Source organism: Rhinatrema bivittatum, chromosome 15 (genome assembly GCF_901001135.1).
Source record: "Rhinatrema bivittatum chromosome 15, aRhiBiv1.1, whole genome shotgun sequence".
Taxonomy (NCBI): domain Eukaryota; kingdom Metazoa; phylum Chordata; class Amphibia; order Gymnophiona; family Rhinatrematidae; genus Rhinatrema; species Rhinatrema bivittatum.
The window spans coordinates 550,930-573,879 of record NC_042629.1 but is presented as its reverse complement, the minus strand read 5'-3'; the positions used below and the strand labels follow the sequence as shown (position 1 = coordinate 573,879).

General features: G+C 47.5%; 1 protein-coding gene across 1 annotated transcript in view; it reads right to left on the bottom strand.

The window, feature by feature from the left end:
* Positions 1–22,950, bottom strand: part of USP16 (ubiquitin specific peptidase 16) — a 557,777-nt gene that overhangs the window by 186,479 nt on the left and 348,348 nt on the right. Inside the window, exon 13 of the mRNA XM_029578724.1 lies at positions 7,867–7,923. Within this exon, the coding sequence (XP_029434584.1) occupies positions 7,867–7,923 (57 nt within the window). The remainder of the gene's footprint in view (positions 1–7,866; positions 7,924–22,950) is intronic.

Sequence of the window (22,950 nt, the reverse complement as noted above, 5' to 3'; positions counted from 1 at the left end):
AGTCTAGCCCTCTCAATGGCCAGACCATAAGACAGAATTGAGCCGGATCCTCGTGGAGGATGGGACCTTGACGTAGTAGGTCCCTGAGAGGAGGCAGGGGAAGGGGCTCCCCTGCCAGTAGTCTTCTCATGTCCGCGTACCAGGATCTTCTTGGCCAGTCTGGTGCCACTAGAAGAACTAGGCCCCGGTGCTTCTGAATCTTGTGGATAAGGGCGCCCAGCAGGGCCCACGGAGGAAGGGCGTATAGCAGGGTCCCTGGAGGCCATGGCTGAACCAGGGCATCGATCCCGTGAGCGAACGGATCTCGCTTGCGGCTGAAGTATCTGGGTACTTGAGCATTGGGCCTGTCCGCTAGTAGGTCCATGTCCGGAATCCCCCACTGATCCACAATCATCTGGAAAGCTGTGGGCGACAGCTGCCATTCCCCCGGATTTAGGCTTTCTCTGCTGAGGAAGTCTGCCGTGGTGTTGTCCTTCCCTGCAATATGGACGGCGGAGATGTCCTGTAGATTTGCTTCTGCCCAAGACATCAGGGGTGCTATTTCTAGGGACACCTGGTGGCTTCTGGTTCCACCCTGTCGGTTGATGTATGCCACCATGGTGGCGGTCGGACATCACTCTGACTGCCCGGTTCCGCAGTCTGTGAGCAAATTGCAGGCAGGCTAACCGGACTGCCCGTGCCTCTATACGGTTGATGTTCCACCCTGACTCTTCTCTGTTCCACCGCCCTTGGGCGGTGAGTTCTTCGCAGTGTGCTCCCCCATCCGCTCAGACTGGCATCTGTGTGAGCAGAATCCACGTGGGGGAGGACATCTTCGACCCCCTGCTCGTGTGGTTGGACTGCAACCACCATCGTAGCTGGGTCCGCACTCTGGCTGGTAGAGGCAGATGCACGGAGTAATTCCGGAAGCGGGGGCTCCATCGAGAGAGCAGGGAGCGTTGTAGAGGCCTCATGTGGGCTCTTGCCCAGGGTACCACTTCCAGGGTGGATGCCATGAGGCCGAGAAACTGCAGATAATCCCAAGCTATGGGCCGGCTGGCTCCCATCAAGGACCGGAGATGCGTCTGAAGTTTTAACCTTCGCTTGGTGGTGAGACTGACTTTGTCTGCCTGGGTGTCGAACTGGATTCCCAGATATTCCAGTGATTGGGAAGGCTGTAGGCAACTCTTGTTTAGGTTGACTACCCATCCCAGGCTTTCCAGAAGGGCGATCACTCTGTTGGTTGCCCGATGGCTCTCTTCTCGTGATTTCGCCCTGATCAGCCAATCGTCTAGATAGGGATGGACACAGATTCCTTCCCATCTGAGCGCCGCTGCTACCACTACGATCACCTTGGTGAAGGTCCGCGGCGCCGTGGCTAACCCGAAGGGCAAAGCCCAGAATTGGAAGTGGCGTCCCAGAACCTTGAAGCGTAGGTAGCGTTGATGATCCGGATGGATCGGGATATGCAGGTAGGCTTCTGACAAGTCTAAGGCCGTGAGGAATTCCCCTGGCTGTACTGCGGTCTTGACTGAGCGCAGAGTTTCCATGCGAAACCTCGGGACCCTTAAGTATCGGCTGACTGACTTGAGGTCCCATACGGGCCGGAAAGTGCCCTCTTTCTTGGGTACCATGAAATAAATGGAATAATGCCCAGAATCCATTTCCCATGCAGGTACTGGGATTATGGCTTTCAAGGACAGGAGCCTCGCCAGGGTAGCTTCCAATGCTGCCTTCTTGTGGATTGGACATGGAGATTCCACAAACCTGTCCGGAGGGAGGTGATGGAAGTCCAGAAAATACCCCTCTTGGATGATGGCGAGGACCCACTGATCCGACGTAATCTCGACCCATCTGGGGTAGAAGAGGGTTTAACCTGCCCCCTATGGCTCCGTCCCCCGGATGGATCGGCTGATTCTCATTGGGAGGCGCAGCCGGGCCCTGAACCCGAGCCGGCTCCTCTCTTATGCTGCTTGGTCCGAAAGGTCTGGTTCCTGGCCTGAGGACGAGGTGCCTGGTAGAGACTCCTATAGGGAGTGAAGCGTTGGGAGCTTCTGCCTCTGGAGGGCCTCGGAAAGGCGCGCTGGTTCCTTTTGAACCTGTCTTCCGGCAGTCGAGGTACTGGAGAGGCGCCCCATGTGCTGGCCAGTTTATCAAGGTCGCTGCCGAACAGGAGAGAACCCCTAAAGGGCATTCTGGTGAGGCGTGTCTTCGAAGGAGCATCGGCTGACCAATTCCGTATCCAGAGCTGCCTCCTGGCAGCTACCGAGGATGAGACCCCCTTGGCTGTTGTACGGACTAGGTCGGATGCGGCATCCGTGAGAAACGAGAGAGCTGACTCCATGTCCGCCGCCGGAGCATTGTTCCTGACCTGTGACAAACAGGAACGCGTCACCACTGTGCAGCAGGTTGCGATCCGCAAAGCTAGAGCTGCCACCTCAAAGGTCTGTTTCAGGATGGCGTCCAGTCGCCGGTCATGAGGTTCCTTGAGGGCCGCCCCCCCCCCCCCTTAACTGGAATGGTAGTGCGCTTGACCACAGCGCTCACCAAGGCGTCCACCTGAGGGCACGCCAGCATCTCCTTGATTGCCGGGTCCAGGGGGTACATGCCCGTCAGGGCCCGACCCCCTTTGAATGAGGCCGCTGGTGCAGCCCATTCCAAATCTATCAGTTGCTGTGCTGCTTGCAAGAAGGGAAAATGGCGGGCTGTAGGACGAAGACCTTCCAGCAGAGGGTTCTGCGTAGATGGCACCGTAGTGCTGGGGCCTGCAATAGCCAACTCTGCCAGGCACTGATACCAGGTCGGAGAGATCTTCCTTGGGAAAGAACCGCCTCATGGTACGATATGGCTCAATCCCCGAGGGAAGTTCCCCCTCCTCGGGGGGTTCGGACTCGTCCTCCGAGACATCAGGGTCCGCCTGAGCCGGACTGCCCGGAGACGGGTGCCCACGATAAGGGCGCGAAGGTCCAGGGGCAGGATCAGCTGGAGCAGCAGCAGCAGGGCCTGGACGGGAAGCTGATTGCATCTGTACAAAGGCATGGATCCCCTTAAAGAGATCCACCCAGGAAATGGAAGCGGTCTCTAGTCGTCGGGGTACCAGGTCCCCCGGGATCCCAGGTTGTTCGAGACTGCCCGCTAGATCCGGGGTGGCCCCTGGGGAACTGTCAGCAAACCTCGGTTGAGACTGGTCCTGGCCCGAGGCTCCCACTGCCTCCTCATATTGGGCACAAAGGGAGTCTGGCTCCTCGCTGTGCGTGGCTCTAAGCTGGCATGCTGAGCAGAGGCCGAGAGCTTTCATGCCGGAATCAGGAGGCGCTGCCGCAGGAGACGCCGGGGTGTTCGAATGTTCCATGGCGGCTTGCGAATGCAGCGCCGAAGAATATGCGCTTAATATAATATGCGGCAGCAATATACGCTTAATACAATATGCGCTCAATAATATGCGGCAGCAATATACGCTTAATACAATATGCGCTCAATAATAAGCGGCAGCAATATACGCTTAATACAATATGCGCTCAATAATAAGCGGCAGCAATATACGCTCAATGATATACAATATACGCACAATAATATGCGGTCAGCAATATACGCTCAATGATATACAATATACGCTCAATAATATGCGGTCAGCAAAGACGCTCAATGATATACAATGTGCGCTCAATAATATGCGGTTAGCAATATACGCTCAATGATATACAATATGCGCTCAATAATATGCGGTCAGCAATATACGCTCAATAGTATACAGGCGCCTATCATGGGCGCTCAATACCTGAACAAGGCCGACAAAATGGCGACCTCCACGGTGTGCTACATACAGGCAATGCCGCCGATCCTCGTACCTCGGAGACCAAAAGTAAGAGATGTACGCCTTACCTGATCCTCGGTGCTTCCCGGCTGGTACCTGGGCGGTCTCCGGCTGCGGGGGGAGAGGGGAAATACTTTCACCGCCGCGCTTGAGGAAATGCACCCGCTGCCTCTAGGTCCACGCCGGGACCGAGGCGCCTCTCAGCCCGGCCCAAGCCCTTCTCGCTCGGGGGCTAGATCCCTGCCACGATTCGGCCACCGGACCGAGGCCTAGACCTCCGAAGGATCACGGAAATCACCCCGGGAAACTCAACTGGGGGAGGGACCCGAGGGTATCACCCCAGGAGTGCGGGGCTCGATATTCCTGTAGAAATTTAGTAAGTAGAAAAAATAAAATAGAAAATAGAAAATAGTATTGGAAAACACGCTCAGCGAGCGTGCAGGCTCTCCAAACTGCTTTGGAGACGGAAATTACTGAATTGCCTCACTTCCTGTGGGGGTTTATGTACCCGTGCTGACGTCAGATCCGTCTCCAACTGCTAGCACGAGCACACTATACCCACTTGTTCTGAGTCCATCTGGCTACACGCTAGGAAAACTAATTATATACAGTAACCTAACAACTTAAACTGGTTCACTAACCCCCAAGTGGGAACAGAACCCGTGAGACACGGTAAACAAAATGAATCTGCAGACTAAACAAAAGAAATGCTGAAGAGCGGACTCTCCATTACCTGCAAATGCCAAATGGGCAGGACTCTGGACTGATCCATGGTACTACAGGAACAAAAATTATCAGGTAAGAACCAATTTTCTTTTCCCTGTACGTACTCTGATCAGTCCAGTCTCCTGGGATGTACCAGAGCTCTCTTACCTGGGATGGGATCCGGAGAGGCTCACTCTTAGCACACCACCTCCAAATCCGCCCGCACCCGGGCCCTGGACATCCAGCCGGTAATGCTTGGCAAAAATGTGTAACAATTTCCAGGTAGCCGCTCTGCAAATCTCCTGTGGCGAAATTTGCTGACATTCCACCCACGATGCTGCCTGAGAACGAGTAGAATGTGCACGAAGCCCTTTGGGTAAAGGCTTACTCCTCAGCAAATATGCAGAATTGATAGCCTCCTTCAACCATCGGACAATAGTGGACTTTGAAGGCATGTTACCTCTTCTGGGGCCACTCCAGAGCACAAAGAGATGATCCGAGACCCGAAAACCCTAATCCAACTTTAAGTATGCTTACAGACTGCAGGTTTTGCATCCGCCATCTGCTGGAGACAGAGAAATACTGACGGACTGTAGGTGGCATCCTGGTATATATGGCGAAGTCCGTCAAAACTTCTCTGTCTCCATCTGCTGTAGGGGAGGCAAAACCCAGGAGTCTGGACTGATCTGGGTAGATACAGGAAATGAGGCTCCAAACAAAGAAAAGGACTCTGAACTACACAGACTGCAGATTCTATGCCAAAGATTTCCCCAAAGAACCTCTGCTAAAGGATTTCTTTCCCAGAACTTTGACTGTTGCAGTTCACTAAATCTGCAAGACTGAGTTTCAGGCTCAGCAACTTTCTCTGTGACTGAGAAGCAGTAGTCTTGCGATGATCCCTTGAAAGAACTAAAGCTAAGAACTTTTTTACTTTATTCCTGCTGATCTCTCAAAAAGATGTCTGTGAGACCTTTGGGGGTTCTGTCATCTGCCTGCAAGGGGACTCTCGCTGGATTATCCCCATGGCATGTTGAGGCAGACCCTGGACTTCTTCAGGAGTTTGATCCACAATGGCTAAGGGTGAGATAAAATTGGCTTAATTACCTTTCAGCTGGATAAATTAGTTTGGCAATTGCATAATTAGCAAGTGCAAAGTTGGCTTGGAGATAATGTATAAATTCTGTTTACCTTTCATCACAATGTTTTGCTCTGTAAAACAAAAACAAAAGAAATCTGTACTGCATTAAACCTTGTATACTTATGCTGCTACAATAAAACTGATTGATTACCTCACAAAAGTGTAAGCAACTGCTCCCTTAAAATTAATGAATTCATGTTGTCAGATTATAAATTAAGTCTTTTAATCTATTGTAGTCTTCTTCTACCCTACAAGCCTCTCTTGCAAGAAAGTGAGGATGGTCAAAATAACTGTGCCAGGGTGAGACTATGTCAAAGTGGCTCAAGTCTTACAGACCTTCGGCATGGTAGAAGTCACTAAAACTAGATATCCCTTCTTGTGCAAACAAGCCCTTTCAAGGTCCAGGCAGTAAGACATAATGGAGTTGGATCTTCCATCAGCACTGGTCCCCGATACAAGAGACTGCAAATGCAGGGAAATCACAAGAGGAGCCTGTTGTTCTCAAGACGCTTCAGCCCCCAGCATCATCCACAGCAACAACACTGGTTTGACAGTTCATATTATTAGAAAAAGAGAAACCAACTCTCCCACCACACAAGATCCAGCCTCTGCAGAACAATTACATCCCCCACCCCAGACTCCTGTGACTGCCTAGGCCCACTCTCCCCCACCCAAGGCAGGTAGGCAGGCCAGGTAAAAGCAGAGCAACCATGCTCCTGCTTTTCTCTCTAGAGCCACTGAGAAAGGGAGCTGCAGCAGCGAGCAGCAGAACAAAGAAAAGACTCTTGCTGTTTTCTTCCTCTTCCTCCCCTGGCCACACTGGCAGCTTTAGTCCAATTACATCCAAGGGGAACATAAAAAACGGAATGCTGGGTCAGACCAAGGTCCATCTAGCCCAGCTTCCTGTTTCAGACAGTAACCAATCCAGCTCGCTATTACCTGGAAGATCCCATAGTGCTTCGGCAGTAGGCGATTTATAAATAATAAAGACAAAGACAAACTAGCTGGCCCTGAACTGATGGCATGCTGGGACAGGAGACTAGTGCTCTGCCTTTGAGCCACCAGAGAAAAGCCTGAGAATTTCAGAAAAGGGGGTGAGGGGAGAGAGAGAGAATGAAAAAACAAACTAAATTGAGAGGCTCTTCTGCACCCCATAAAATCTCTGAGCTCAACAGCACCAGGAAACATCCTAAGACTTGCTCAACCAAAAAATACCCTAGGACCCCCAATCCACAGCTTGCTCAGGTGGGGGAAGAAAACAGCTTGTTGCCCTAAAAGTCTCAAACACCTTTAAAAAAAAGTTAAAAACCTGGTTATTCAACCAAGCATTCACTTAATCCCATCCCAGTCTCTGCACCCCTACCATTTTCCATTTCTCCATCCATTTAACCTTTATCCTCCTAACATTCCTATAGCTATCTCTGGTAAACCCAAACATTATACATTGTCATAACAATTTGCTGCAACCACTAGGCCTTTTGACTGTCATACAGTTTTTGTAAATATATTTTGTAATATAGTTGCTATCTCAACAAATTTGTAAATTTGCTGTATCCTTCCTGCTTTTACTCTCACTGGGTCCCTTAGACCGTTCCGCATTCTCTCCCCGTTCCTTATGACCCCCTGTTAATTGTAACTTTATCCTTCCTTTCTCACTACTAGTTTTTTGGTTCCCCAGTTGTATTTGAACCGATGTGATATCCATTTGAATGTCGTTATATAAAAGTTATAAATAAATAAATAAATAAATGTTCAAGACTTCACTTTAACCAGGGTAGTCAGCACACTTACTGATGGCCACTGAGCGGAACAGTTTTCTTAACCATGGAAGGCCTAAAACCTACCCTTGAGAGCCTAAGAATCCTGCTGTACCAGTCCAGCATATGCCATCATCAACTGGAGTCAGAATACTGGCAAGAGATTGGGCTGTACCACTTCTAATACCAGCCATGTCGTCACTTGAAAAGCTGTGCTCTGCCTCCCTCTGCTGGCAGGGTGGCATAAACTCATGTTTCTGGACTAGGCTAGCAGAATAAGGAACAACATTATAGCAATTCAAAAGAGCATATGTAGCAATTAGTTGCATCCTCTTGCATAACAGCACTGTACTCTCTTGTGACATTTGGCATGAGAGGAGAGTGAATAATTCCCATTATCAACGCTCACTATCGTGTCTTACTGCTTAATTTGACAATCTCCATTTTTATCCAAATAAGCTCTGAAAACTTACCTGATCATCTAAAACAGGCAGAGACAAATCCAGGAAAGTCTCATGAACCAAAGACACCTTAAAAGAAAAAAAGGTTATTTCTTAATTGTAGCTGAAGCCCTAAAGATAGGAAAATTGTTTCTTACCTGCTAATTTTCATTCCTGGAAAACCACAGATCAGTCCAAACAAGTGGACTTTGCATCCCTACCAGCAGGTGGAGGCAGAGAATAAAAACGTTTCAGGCACTGCTACATAACCAAAAGTGCTACCTGCAGTCCCTCAGTATTGACCTGTATCCAAGCCAAAGTAGAGGCAGACTCCCAAATTTATTAACAACTTCCCCCTCACTAGGGCGATCACGAAAACTAGGGTTGGAGCACTTTGAAGCGGAGCCCTCACCTCTAAGGAACCAAAAACCTTTCAGTCCAACTAGTATATACAGAAATAAGCTCTGCAGAAAACACCTATTGTAACCATATCAGTCTTTCAGAATCTAGTGGCAGATCTCTGAACTGATCTGTGGTATTCCAGGAACGAAAATTAGCAGGTAAGAACCAGTTTTCCTTTCCTGTTCATACCCCAGATCAGTCCAAACAAGTGGGATGTATCCAAGCTCCCCTACACTGGGCAGGAACCCGAAAGACCCTCTCACAGAACGCTATCCCCAAAGCTTGCCTCCTCTGGTGCCTGCACATCTAAGCAGTAATGCCTGGTGAAAGTGTGAAGCAACGTCCAAGTTGCTGCTCTAACAGATCTCCTGCAGCAACACCAATTGACACTCTGCCCAAGAGGCTTCCAGCGCTCTAGTAGAATGCACCCGCAATCCCCTGGAACCTTACAACCTTTACAAATGAAGGCTGACATAATAGCCTCCTTTAACCACCGAGCAATAGTTTGTTTTTTTTTATTTTAGATTTTTATATTCCGCTTTTCGCATTTTAAGCACTTCAATAGTGGCTTTCAACGCCTTAGCTCCTTTGCTTGTGCTCCTGAACAAGACAACAACACGATCCGAACGTCAGAAACTGCAAGTGACCTTAAGGTAATGCATCAGGGTCTGCCACACACCCAAAAGATGAAGCTCCTACGCATGCGCTTCCCCTCTGCTGACAAATCTGGAAAGGCTAGTAGTTCCACCATCTGGTTGATGTGAAACAAAGAAATGACCTTTGGCAAAAATGAGGGAACAGTCTGCAAAGAAATGCCATCCGCTGATATCTATCAAAACAGCTCCTAGCAAGACAACACCTGAAGTTCTGTAATCCTTCTGGCGGAGCAAATCGCTACGAGGAACACCACTTTCAAGGATAGGCCCTTCAGTGTTGCCCTACACAAAGGCTCTAACAGAGGACAACACAGCCCTCACAAGGGATACATCCTTCATACTAAGAAATTAAGAAATTGCCATACTGGGTCAGACCAAGGGTCCATCAAGCCCATCATCCTGTATCCAACAGTGGCCAACCCAGGCTACAAGTACCTGGCAAGTAACCAAACATTAAGTAGATCCCATGCTACTGATGCAGTAATAGCAGTGGTTATTCCTTAAGTCAACTTTATTAATAGCAGTTAATGGACTTCTCCAAGAACGTATCCAACCCTTTTTTAAACCAGCTACACTAACTGCACTAACCTCATCCTCTGGCAACAAATTCCAGAGCCCAACTGTGAACTGAGTGAAAAAGAACCCCCTCCGATTAGTTTTAAATGTGCTACTTGCTAACTTCATGGAGTGCCCCCTACTGACTGCCATAAATGCTTGGCCCTCTTAAGAAAATGTATGTCGTCAGGATAAGAAGCTAATAGGTTTTCCCTGCAACTTCTCCCGAAGGCAACCAAAGGCCGCTACCTGTACCTGAAGCGAATTATAGGACACAGCCTTTGACTAGCCCTGTTGTAAAAAGACCAAGATGTGCTGAACATCTACCCATAGCGGAGCCAGGCCCTCCTCCATACACCAGGACTCAAAACACTCCACACCCTGACATAAGCCAGCGATGTGGAAGGCCTTCTTGCCTGCAGCAAGGTAGCTAAAACAGACTCCGGGTACCCTTGAGATCTTAAGTACCTCCTCTCAAAAGCCAAGCCACAAGACAAAAGCAATCCACCTGATCCAAAAAATAGGCCCTTGCCTAAGCAGGCCTGGCAGATAAGCCAATTGGATGAATCAGATCTGCAAACCATGGATGCCATGGCCAATCTGGCACTACTAGAATTACCCTGCCTGAATGTCGCTCTATGCACCTCAACACTCGGTCTATAAGCAGCCAAGTAACACGGACAGCAGAATCCCTGTTGGCCCTGGAACTACCAAAGCATCGATCCCTTCGGCCCCTCTCTCTTCTGCGACTGAAGACCCGCTGCGCTTTGGCATTGCTGTGCAACACCAGATCTAGTTGGGGATTGCCCTACCTGGCCCAAATGAGGTCCAAGGCCTCTGTCGACAACTCTCATTCTCCTGGATCCAACTGCTGTCTGCTGAGATAGTCTGCCTGCACATTGTCCACTCCGACCAAATGAGATGCCACAATCCAGTCCAGCTATGGTTCCACCCAGGCACACTAGTGAGCCTCCAGAGCCACAGTTCTGCTCTTCATCCTGCCCTGCCGACTGCTACAGCCCACTGTTGTTGTACTGACCGAAAACACTCTTACCATTCGCCCCCAGACCTGCAGAAGGAGTCCCTCCAGCGCCCTGTGCACCACCCTTGTTTCTAAATGATTGATAGACCAGGAAGCTTCTTCTGGCAACCACAGCCCTTGGGCCATGAGTCTGGCATCTGTGGTCATCACTACCCAGTCTGGCACCTCCAGATCCATTTCCCTCTTCAAATTGTGTTGCAATAGCATCACAAGAAACTGGCTCTGAAAACATCCTGCAGTGGTAAGGGCTGATGAAAACACCTCCGACAGATTCCAACAGACATGCCCTTTGGAGCAAATGCATATGGGCAAAGGCTCATGGCACCAAATCAAACGTAGATGCCATAAAACCCAAAACCTGTAGATAATCCCAGGCCCTGGGCATGGGCATCCACAACAGCCAGTTCACCTGCGCCTGCAGCGTCACAATCCTCTCTGAGGTAAGACAGACCTTACCCAGCCCAGTGTCAAATCTCATCCCCAGGTATTCCAAAGTTTGGGCCGGGACTAGGTGACTCTTGGCTAGGTTCACCATCCAGCCCAGAGCCCGCAACATCTCCAGTATCTTCCGAATAGACCGACAATATTTCTCTTCTGACTTCACTCACACATGACAGTCGTCCAGTTATGGATAAATTAGAACTCCTTTTTTCTGGAGCACCGCAGCTACCACAACCATCACCTTTGTGAAAGTCTGTGAAGCTGTTGCTAATCTGAAAGAAAGGGCTTGAAACTGGAAATGCTGGCCCAGCACCATAAACCAAAGAAATTTTTAATAATCTGCGCATATGGGTACGTCCAATGAGGCCAAAAGCTCGACAGACTGCAGCTATTACTGTTCCCAATGTTTCCATACAGCGCTGGCAGTGATGCATTGATTTTTTGCAGGTAGAGGATGGACCAAAAAGTCCCCTCGTTCTTGGGAATCACAAAGTAAATAGAGCAGCGATTCTCAACTGGTATGTCTGTGAGAAAGAGAGACTGGTCAGGGCGGTGACTGGTGTGTGTGTGTGTGAGAAAGAGAGAGACAGACTGGTCAGGGAGGTGACTGGTGTGAGTGAGGAAGAGAGACTGGTCAGGGCGGTGACTGGTGTGTGTGAGGAAGAGAGACTGGTCAGGGAGGTTACTGGTCCGTGTGAAACAGACTGAGTGACTGGTTGTGGGCCCTAAGGAAGAGGACCGCAAGGACAGAGCTTCAGCAGCCACTGCTGCTTCTAGTGTGTGCTATTGGCCTGAAAGGGAAAGGAGTAGGAGAGTTGCTAGAGAGGGTAAGTAAAGGTGGCTTTTTAAGTTAATTTTTCTTGATTGATTGCCATTTTAATTATTGGGTATTATGTGATGTGTCTGCTAGTCTGAAATATTTTATTGATATTTGGACAATTTAAAATAATTTTTATGAGTTTTTAATTGTTTGATATTATTCGGTTCATCAGCAGTTTTGTAACATTTATTAGTGTAGCTTTACAATTATTTCTATGTGGGGGATCTTTAATAGCTTGGCTTATTCTGTTTTCCTAATAGGAGGTGTATTAGTGTTTAGGGCCTGGTTTAATATTTGTAGTGTTGCCTTTTCATAGCTTGGATTGTTACTGTTTGAGTGTGTTCCGTAATACAGGTGTAACTTTGTGCTGATTAGTTTGTGTGCATTATTGCAGATCCTGCATGCAGAGTGGCTGTTTTGGTTTTCCATTCCAGTTTGTCTCCATATTTACAATTTGTGCTCTTTCTGTACTTTGTGAAGTCAATTCTGGGTGCATGTAGGCTAAGACAAATGCTAAGATGAAATGCTAAGAGAAATCAGGGAAGCAAACCAATTTGGCCAACCTAGATGGGGACCCCTTCGGTCTCATAGAGAGAATCTGAGGCTGCTGACTCAGGGACCGCTTACTTCCAAGCACTCTTTTTGGCCAGAGAGGCCTTGTGCAAAAGGAGGACAAAAATCGGTAGAAAAATCTTTCACATTCCCATCCCCTCCAACTGGGATGGGCTGCTCCAACTGACTCTCCTTCCCCTGAGTCTTCTCCAACTGAACTGCAGGGGATAGCTGGGGAGGCGAGTCTCTGGGCTCTTGAAACACTGTTTGCCTCTTGCTGCAGGCTGTCTTCTTGCTTGTCAAGCAGTCATCTCCCAGAGTTTCCCCCACTGGGCTGGGGGAATGAGTGACCCTTCTAGCTCCAGCAAATCCTGTGGAGATTTCTTCCCCTCTCACAGCACACTCCTAGTAGAATGCGGCTGAATTGAGCCACATGCGATTGGAGCCACAGACCCGGCATGTTTTCCTGCGCTTGAGAGACTGCATTGGCACCATTATGCGTGCACGCGGCTGAGACTGCCTAGCTCGGAAAACACTATCAATACAAGCATAGCACGAACCATCCACTCAGTGCATTGCCCCGAAGCTTCCCCTGGCTAAAAGACACTGTCTGAAGCTCTAGAGAGCAGCAAATACTCAGCCTCTTCCTCCCCGATGGTCTGCTGTGTGACAGCCCATCTGACGGCCCTTCAGCTGCTAGCTGTTTTGTTTTGGTTTTTTTTTAAAGACAGTGCTAGCAAAAAGAAGGAACGCAGACAGAAGAATTACTTTCCTACTGCTGGAGACACTTCAGGGAAGAAGACCTTAGGAGGAAAAGGGGAACTAGAACCTCTGGTTTTCAGACCCCTGGCTGCTGCGGGCTAAAGCTGATCAGGCATTGCCAATCCCCAGTTCACTAGGAATGTGCATTTGGGTTTTTTTAGGCCATTCATTTCCATCACTGTGCACATATCTCCAAATGGGATGTACATGCTCAAAACCGGTGGTCCATGCATGTGGACGTCCACAGGAAGTTTTGAGCATGTACATGCCGATCGGGAGATATAAACACATGGCCCAAAATGAATGAAACGAATGGCCGATGAATGCACATCCCTTCTGCTCGCCCGGTTCAATCTGAGGGATGGCCCACGAAGGTACGTAACTCAGGGAGCGTCTCCTCAAATCTTCTGCTTCTCTTCTGTCCTAATTCTAACCTAATTTTCCTTTTTTTTTTTTTTTATCTCAAACTACAGGATTGTACCTCTGTCATCTGCTGGAGACAGAGAAATACAGAGGGACTGCAGGTAGCACTCTCGGTTATCTAGCAGTGCCTCAAAAGTTTTTATTCTATGCCACCATCTGCTGGTTGGGATGCACTTGTCTGGACTGATCTCGGTTACTGAAACAGGAAAATGACGGCAGATAAAGACTAAGTGCTCCATCCAGTCTGCCCAGTAAGCCCACCGTGCCATACAGGTCACACCCATACTTAGTTTCTCAGACTGTAAAAGTCAGGGCCCTTATTTATTGCTATCTTGAGTCCAATTCCCCGTTATCTCTTGCTGTTGAAGCAATGTTGGAGTTGCATCAAAAGTATCAGGCTTATTGGCTAAGGGTAGTAACAGCCTCATCAGCAAGTTACCCACATCCTTGTTTGTTTCCCCAGACCTTAAGTCAGGGTCCTTGTTAGTTGCTGTCTGAATCCGATTCCTCTTTTCCCCCTGCCGTTGAAGCAGAGAGCAATGATGGAGTTACAACAGTATGAAGTTACCCCCATGCACTCATTTCTTCATTTCCATCCTGTAGTCTTTAGGGATCCACAGTGTTTATCCCATACCCCTTTGAATTCTTTCCCTGTTTTTGTCTTCACCACCTCCTTTGGAAGGGCATTCCAAGCATCCACCACCCTCTCCATGAAGAAATATTTCCTGACACTGGCTCTGAGTCGTCCTCCCTGGAGTTTCATTTCATGACCCCTAGTTGTACTGATTTCTTTCCAACAGAAAAGTTTTTTGATGTTGCATCATTAAAACCTTTTAGATATCTGAAGGTCAGTATCATATCTCCCCTGCACTTCCTCTTCTCCAGGGTATACAAATTTAGGTCCTACAACCTAACATAAGTAATTTGATGGAGACCCCCCCCCCCCCCCCCCACCATTTTGGTCTCCCTTCTCTGGACCGCCTCCATCCTGTCTCTGTCCATTTTGAGATACGGTCTCCAGAACTGAACACAGTACTCCAGGTGAGGCCTCACCAAGGACGTGTACAAGGGGATTATCACCTTTTTCTTACGGGTTATTCCTCTCTCTATGCAGCCCAGCATTCTTCTGGCTTTAGCTATCGCCTTGTCACATTGCTTCACCATCTTAAGATTGCTAGACCCCATCACTCCAAGGTCCCTGTTTTGGTCCTTGCAAAACAGCCTTTCACCCTCATCACATAGAGCTCTTTTGGATTACTGTATGTCTCCTTTTTGATTGGGATTGCTATTTAGCATGAAAGAAAAAAAAAAAAAGACAATGAACAACTAGCATCCAGAACCAGATAAAACTGTTTATTGCCCATACTGAGTTTATAATTTTAATTTTCATATTGACAGTCTATGTTAGATAGTTAAGAGCAGGGTTGCTCATGTCCCTATAGGAACATCTGGAATTTTTGCACTCACAATGGATAAATTACGTACCTGATAATTTCATTTTCCTTAGTGTAGACAGATGGACTCAGAACCAGTGGGTTTATACTCCCCTGCCAGCAGATGGAAGAAGCTGACGTCCCAGTATATATAGCCCTGCAGTGACTCCAGCCTGCCAGTATTCTCTTCAAAAGCAAATGTGGAAAAAAAAACTTAGCAAAAAAAAAAAACACTTGATTAAAACATGATTAAAAACAGGTAACCAGAACTGTTCTCAACCAACCATAAACACTGAACTTGCGAAAGATTCTAGGTACCCCAACCATCCTAGTTCCTACTAGATGAACACTTACCAGAATTCACTTGGGATCCAGAGCCCCACAGGAGGACTACTGACATACATGTGGCAGCCAAAGTTGGGAAGCTGAGTCCACCTGTCTACATTAAGGAAAACAAAATTATCAGATAAGTAATTTCTCCATTTCCTAGCATGTAGACAGATAGTCTCAGGACCAATGGAATGTACCAAAGCTATTCCCGAATATGGTGGGAGTCTGCCCGCAGTCCAGTCAACACCGCATGTGCAAAAAGTGTGTAAGAAGGACCACATCGCAGCTCGGCAGATATTGACGGGAGACAACAAACTAACCTCCACATATGACACTGTCTGAGCCCTAGTGGAATGAGCCCTAACTTGAGTAGGCAACAGCATTTCATGGAGTAGGCAACAGCATTTCATGGAGCATTTCAGCATTCACATACGTGGCCGTGACTACCTCATTAATCCAGTGAGCTATGGTAGCCCACAAAGCTGGAGTGCCCTGCTTATTCCCGCCAGGGAGAGCAAACAGGCGATCCATCTTTTGAAAAGGTTCAGAAATCTCCAGATACCACACAAGTCTGACATCCAAGGAGCACAAGAGACTATACTCCTCCATCTTTCTGACCTTATCCGGGGATGGCAAGAAGATGAACTGATTCAAATGAAATTCTGAGACTACCTTGGGCACGAAGGGTGGAGTCACCCGAAGGAACAGCTCCTGGCAATATAAGGCCTGCAGTTCAGAAATTCAATGCGCTGAACATATACCCACCAGGAACACAGTCTTCAAGGTCAACAACCACAAGGAAAGGCTACACAGCGGTTGGCATGTAGGGCCCACCAAAAAATCCAGCACCAAGTTAAGACTCCACAGGGGAACCAGCAACCTCAAGGGAGGCCTAAGATGCTTCACTCCCTTCAAAAAACGGATCACATCAGGGTGAGATGACAATAAAACACAATTCACCTGGCCCCTGAAACAGGTAAGAGCCACAACTTGCACTTTTTTTTTAATTTTTAAATTTAGATTTTTATATTCCGCTTTTCACACTTTTTTCAGCATTTCAAAGCTGATAACATTCAGGTACTGTAGGTATTTCCCTATCCCCAGAGGGCTTACAATCTAAGTTTGGACCAGAATGAGTGGGATCTTAACTGAACGAGGAAGAAAACCAGGCTCCTCACAGCAGGCCTCAAAACACTCTCCAAACCCGCACATAAGCCAAGGAAATGGAGAAATTGCGAACACAAAGTAAGGTGTCAATCACTACAGAGAAATAACCACGCTTCAACAGGCGAGCCCTCTCAAGAGCCAAACCATAAGACAGAACAGAGTTGGATCCTTGTGACGAACCACCACCTAGAAGATGTGATAGGCCTGATTGACAAACTGAAGAGTAGTATATCACCTGGACCGGATGGTATACACCCCAGAGTTCTGAAGGAACTAAAAAATGAAATTTCAGACCTATTAGTAAAAATTTGTAACTTATCATTAAAATCATCCATTGTACCTGAAGACTGGAGGATAGCAAATGTAACCCCAGTATTTAAAAAGGGTTCCAGGGGCGATCCGGGAAACTACAGACCGGTTAGCCTGACTTCAGTGCCAGGAAAAATAGTGGAAAGTGTTCTAAACATCAAAATCACAGAACATATAGAAAGACATGGTTTAATGGAACAAAGTCAGCATGGCTTTACCCAGGGCAAGTCTTGCCTCTCAAATCTGCTTCACTTTTTTGAAGGAGTTAATAAACACGTGGATAAAGGTGAACCGGTAGATATAGTATACTTGGATTTTCAGAAGGCGTTTGACAAAGTTCCTCATGAGAGGCTTCTAGGATAAGTAAAAAGTCCTTTCGTGGATTGCAAACTGGCTAAAAGACAGGAAACAGAGTAGGATTAAATGGGCAATTTTCTCAGTGGAAGGGAGTGGACAGTGGAGTGCCTCAGGGATCTGTATTGGTACCCTTACTGTTCAATATATTTATAAATGATCTGGAAAGAAATACGACGAGTGAGATAATCAAATTTGCAGATGACACAAAATTGTTCAGAGTAGTTAAATCACAAGCAGATTGTGATAAATTGCAGGAAGACCTTGTGAGACTGGAAAATTGGGCATCCAAATGGCAGATGAAATTTAATGTGGATAAGTGCAAGGTGATGAATATAGGGAAAAATAACCCATGCTATAATTACACAATGTTGGGTTCCATATTAGGTGCTACAACCCAAGAAAGAGATCTAGGTGTCATAGTGGATAACACATTGAAATCGTCGGTACAGTGTGCTGCGGCAGTCAAAAAAGCAAACAGAATGTTGGGAATTATTAGAAAAGGAATGGTGAATAAAACGTAAAATGTCATAATGCCTCTGTATCGCTCCATGGTGAGACCGCACCTTGAATACTGTGTACAATTCTGGTCGCCGCATCTCAAAAAAGATATAATTGCGATGGAGAAGATACAGAGAAGGGCTACCAAAATGATAAGGGGAATGGAACAACTCCTCTATGAGGAAAGACTAAAGAGGTTAGGACTTTCAGCTTGGAGAAGAGACGACTGAGGGGGGATATGATAGAGGTGTTTAAAATCATGAGAGGTCTAGAACGGGTAGATGTGAATCGGTTATTTACTCTTTCGGATAGTAGAAAGACTAGGGGGCACTTCATGAAGTTAGCATGGGGCACATTTAAAACTAATCGTAGAAAGTTCTTTTTTACTCAACGCACAATTAAACTCTGGAATTTGTTGCCAGAGAATGTGGTTAGTGCAGTTAGTATAGCTGTGTTTAAAAAAGGATTGGATAAGTTCTTGGAGGAGAAGTCCATTACCTGCTATTAAGTTCACTTAGAGAATAGCCACTGCCATTAGCAATGTTTACATGGAATAGACTTAGTTTTTGGGTACTTGCCAGGTTCTTATGGCCTGGATTGTCACTGTTGGAAACAGGATGCTGGGCTTGATGGACCCTTGGTCTGACCCAGTATGGCATTTTCTTATGTTCTTATGTTCTTAACCAGTCCCTGCTACAACAGATCCCTGTGCGGCAGAAGGTGAAGGGAGGTCTCCACCAAGAGCCTTCACAAATCCACATACCATGGACGCCTGGTACATTCCGGTGCCACCAGGAATACTAGCCCCCATGGCCTTCAATCTTGTAAATTATCCTGCCCAGCAAGGACCACAGAGGAAAGGCATAGATCAATCTGTCCTCTGATCAGACCTGTATGAGAGCATCAATTCCCAGGGACCACGGATTTCTCCAGCAACTGTTGAATGAGGAGTTGCCAGCATTGCAAATAGTCACCAGCAGGTCTAGGAACAGAAGGCCCCAGCGATCCACAATCTGATGAAACGCCTCAGCTGACAACACCCATTCTCCTGGGTCAAGACTCTCCCCTGTTTAGAAAGTCCACTCTTAGTTGTCTTTTCCTGTAATGTGAGAGGCTGAGATCTGAAGGTGACCTTCCACCCATTCCATAAGCTGGCCTATTTCCTGCGACACTTGCTGGCTCTTGGTTCCTCCCTGGCGAATGATGCAGGCAACTGTCTTCGTGTTATCAGAAAACACGCGAACTGCTTGATCCTGCAGCCTGTGGCTGAGCTGCAAGCATGGCAGCCATATTGCCCTGGCTTCCAGGCGATTCATGTTCCAGTGGGACTCTTTGGCATTCCAATGCCCTTGGGTTGTTAACTCCAGACAGTGAGCCCCCCCCCCCGCCCCCCCAATAGTGAAGACTCGCATCTGTCGTGATTACCAATCAGGGAGGAGAGTCCAAGGGAACTCCCTCTCTTAGATGATCCTCCTGCAACCACCACTGGAGGTGGGAGCAGATTTCCACTGGCAACTGGAGATGAACCACATAGTCCCAGACTGCGGGTTCCAACAAGACAGCAGAAAGGGCTAAAGAGGACGCATATGCGCCCTCACCCACGGCACCATCAAGCCGAGCCCCTGTAGGTAGGAACACTCCTTTCGGCATATGGTTTTCACCAACTTACGCACTTGAGATCAATTTCTGAATCTGAAAATCTGTCCTGCCCCATGTCGAATTGGACCCCCCAGATACTCCGACTGGGATGGCTGAAGATTGCTCTTGGTCAGGTTCACCACACAAACAAGTTCCTGCAATGAGATCACCTTGTGTGTCACCAGGTGGCTGTCTTTCTGAGACTTGGCTCGAATCAGCCAGTCGTCCAAAGATGGGTGCAACAGGATCCCTTCTCTTCACAAGGCCACTGTTACAACCACTATAACCTTGTTAAATGTTCTGGGAGCAGTAGCCCAAAACGGATAATGGCGTTCCAACACCACAAAGCGCAGAAAGCTGTTCTCCAATTGGATGGGAATATGAAGGTAAGCCTTTGACAGATCCAGGGAGGTCAGAAATTCCGATTGCACTGCCATTATCATAGAGTGTAAGGTTTCCATGCAAAAATTAGTCACCTTCAAAATGACAGTTGACCCTCTTGAGATCCAGGATGGGACGAAAGGAGCCCTCCTTCTTGGGCATAACAAAATAAATGGAATATTGCCCCATACCTTGAGATGTAGGCACTGGAACCACAGCCCTCAGCCTGAGGAGCCTTTGAAGCGTGAACTCCAGTGCCTGCTTCTTCTGTGGTGAGTGTCAAGGGATACCATGAACAAGTCCCAAAGAATACTGTGAAATTCCAGTACATATCTTTCTTGTATCACCTCCAGGACCCACTGGTCCGAAGTGATTTCGACCCACCTCTGATTTAAAATAAAAAAAGAGAGACATTCCCCTATCTCTTGTTCCCGAAGGGGGGTAAGCAAACCTTCATTGGGAAGCTCGGGAAGGTCTGCCACCCGAGCCCACTCCTCTCTTGGGCTGTCGGGGATGAAAGGATAGACCTATCGAAAGGCCGAGTCTGCTGAAAGGTCAACCCTCTGATGGGCCGAAACAGATTCGAACCCTGGAGATGACCCCTCATAACAAAGGGGCATTGTATATCTTCCACAATGGAGAAACTTGAGATTCACCCCACTTATTGGCCAGTTTCTCCAATTTGCTCCCAAACAAGAGTGACCCTTTAAAGGGCATCTTGGTAAGATTAGCTTTGGAGGCTGCGTCAGCTGACCAATTTTGCAACCAGAGTTGACGCCTGGCTGCTATCACCGAAGCCACTCCTCTGGCCGAGGTACGGACCAAATCACAGCCTGCGTCTACTAAAAAGATGGCAGTGGGCTCCATAACTGCTCTGGAATTCTCTCCAGACTCAACCTCCTGAGAGAGAAGCAGACAAGATCGCACCGCTATTGCACAACAGGAAACAATTTGTGAAGTCACTGCCACTGCCTCAAAGGCTTGCTTAATAATCACCTCAGCACAAGCATCCTTCAAGGCCTCTACTCCCTCTAGGGGGATAGTTGCCCACTTAGAGACTACACATACCAGTGCATCCACTTTGGGAAAAAGCGAACACTCTTTCACAGCCAGATCCAGGGGTACAGGCCTTCCAGTGTCTGACCCCCTTTGAAATCGGCCTTTGGGGCGTCCCATTCCAGATTAATCAATTCCTGAATGGTATCCATCACAGGGGGAAAAAAAAAGAGGCTTTACATAAGGAAACCAAAATGGGATTCTTCCTCAGCTCAGACATGGCATCCGAACCAGAGACACCCAGCTGTTTCAAAGTCTGGGAAATCAGGGCCTGCAGTTCATCTTTATGAAAGAACGGCAACATGGTTCCATACAGTTCCAGTCCTGGAGAAATTTCCCCCTCGCTCAGGGGAAAAAGATCAACCTCATCATCAGTGCCATCTGGATTCCTGTTGGGAACATCTGCAGGGATCAGAGATGAGCTCTGGCGCTTAAGCATAGGACTGGAGGAGGGAGGAATCACTGGGTTGAGGGTCTGAAATGTGCGAAGCTGAGGAGTGGGCCTGAAGAAAAGCTTGTAAGCCTTGAAAAAAATTCCACCCAAGAAAAAGCAACCGGATCCAGACCAAGCCCAGAAGGAACTGGAGCTGGTCCTACAGAACTGCCCTCGCCTGCGGAGGAGCCAATCATGGGAGAACCAAGGTCTGGCATCCCTTCAGCCAAGGCCGTGACCAACCCATCATCAGATGGGAGGAGCCAGGCTTAGCAAAATCCGAGGAAGACAACTCTCCCTGAGCATCCGAGCAGCACTGACAAGTTAGAAACCAGGTCAGGCTGAGAAGCCCTAATATGACAGACAACACAAATAAGAAGACACCTAGTCTTCTTGTTTATTTAGAGATGTATATACTGTCATTCCAAATGAAGAACACAATGGTTTACAAAATATTTAGACATTTTATATACTGTGTTTACCGGCATCATCATTGTGTGTGTGTCAGTCTCTCACCAACCAATCAGCTGTTGAACCATTTGCCACATATATATGTGTGTGTATATATATATAATCCTCACCAGTGGGTTATGCACTCCTACCAGGAGATGGAAAAAACTGACATTACTGAAATATAGCCCTGCTCTGACATCAGCTTGCCAGTATCTCTAGAAAAACCAAACTGTGGACAAACTGATTATACTTGAAATATGACTATTAACAGTCAAAAACTCATTACTTCCAGCCAACTGGGAAGAACTAGCTCAGTAAACATTTAACATCATCTGATCTTAGGAACTGGTTTTTCCAATTACCTGTCCGTCAAATCACTCATAATGAGGAACACTCTAAATCATCCCCAAATGATGAACTGAAATCAAACCAAAGTAGATAGTTGTGGATTGGCCTGCTTTCCTTTGAGGAAAGGAAATTATCAGGTAAGAAGTAATTTCACCTTCTGCTGCACTCAGGCAGGTCAATCCACACCAGAGGGATGTACCAAAGCTACTCCCAAAACAGGTAGGAGGCTGCCTGTGCTCCCGTCAACACCGCACGCGAAGGCCATATCATCTTGAGCCTTAACATCCAAACTGTAATACTTGGAGAAAGTATGTATGTAGGGAGGATCATGTTGGTGCCCAACAATTCTCAACAGGAGACAATAATAATCTCTGCCCATGAGACCACCTGAGCTCTAGTAAAATGTGCCCTGACCTGACTAGACAATGGGACATCTGCATCCACATAGGCAGTCGTGATGACCCCCTTTAACCCAACGGACTACTATAAGCCCATGACGCAGGTTCTCCTTGTTTACCTCCACCATGGAGAACAAGCAGTCAGTCTTCCTCAGTGAGCGAGTAGCCTTCAAGTACTGCACCAGATACCACTTGACATCCAAGGCATGCAATTTGATAATGCCGCTCATCTCTAATCCTGTCCAGTGTGGATAGGAAAACAGACTGATTCAAATGAAACTCCAATACCACGTTTGGTAAAAAGAAAGGTACAGTCCAAAGCTGTACGTCCCCAGAGTTATTCTCAGAGACTGTCCATGGCAAGAAAGAGCCTGTAGCTCAGAAATATGCTTCACCAATCAGATCGCCACCAGAAAAAAACATTTTCAAAATCAGTAACCACAAGGAAAGATGATGTAGAGGCCAAAATCTAGGAAACACCAAGAAACCCAATACCAGATTAAGGTCTCATAGGCACCAGTAGCCTATCATTGGCCATGGCGAGAAGATATATAAACACCCTGCTCCACGGCCAAAACTGAATGAGAGTATTCATGCCCAGTGCTCTCTGATCTCTTCTGTGACTGAAGAGCCATGGTACCATCGTGTTGGAGCTCAACAGTA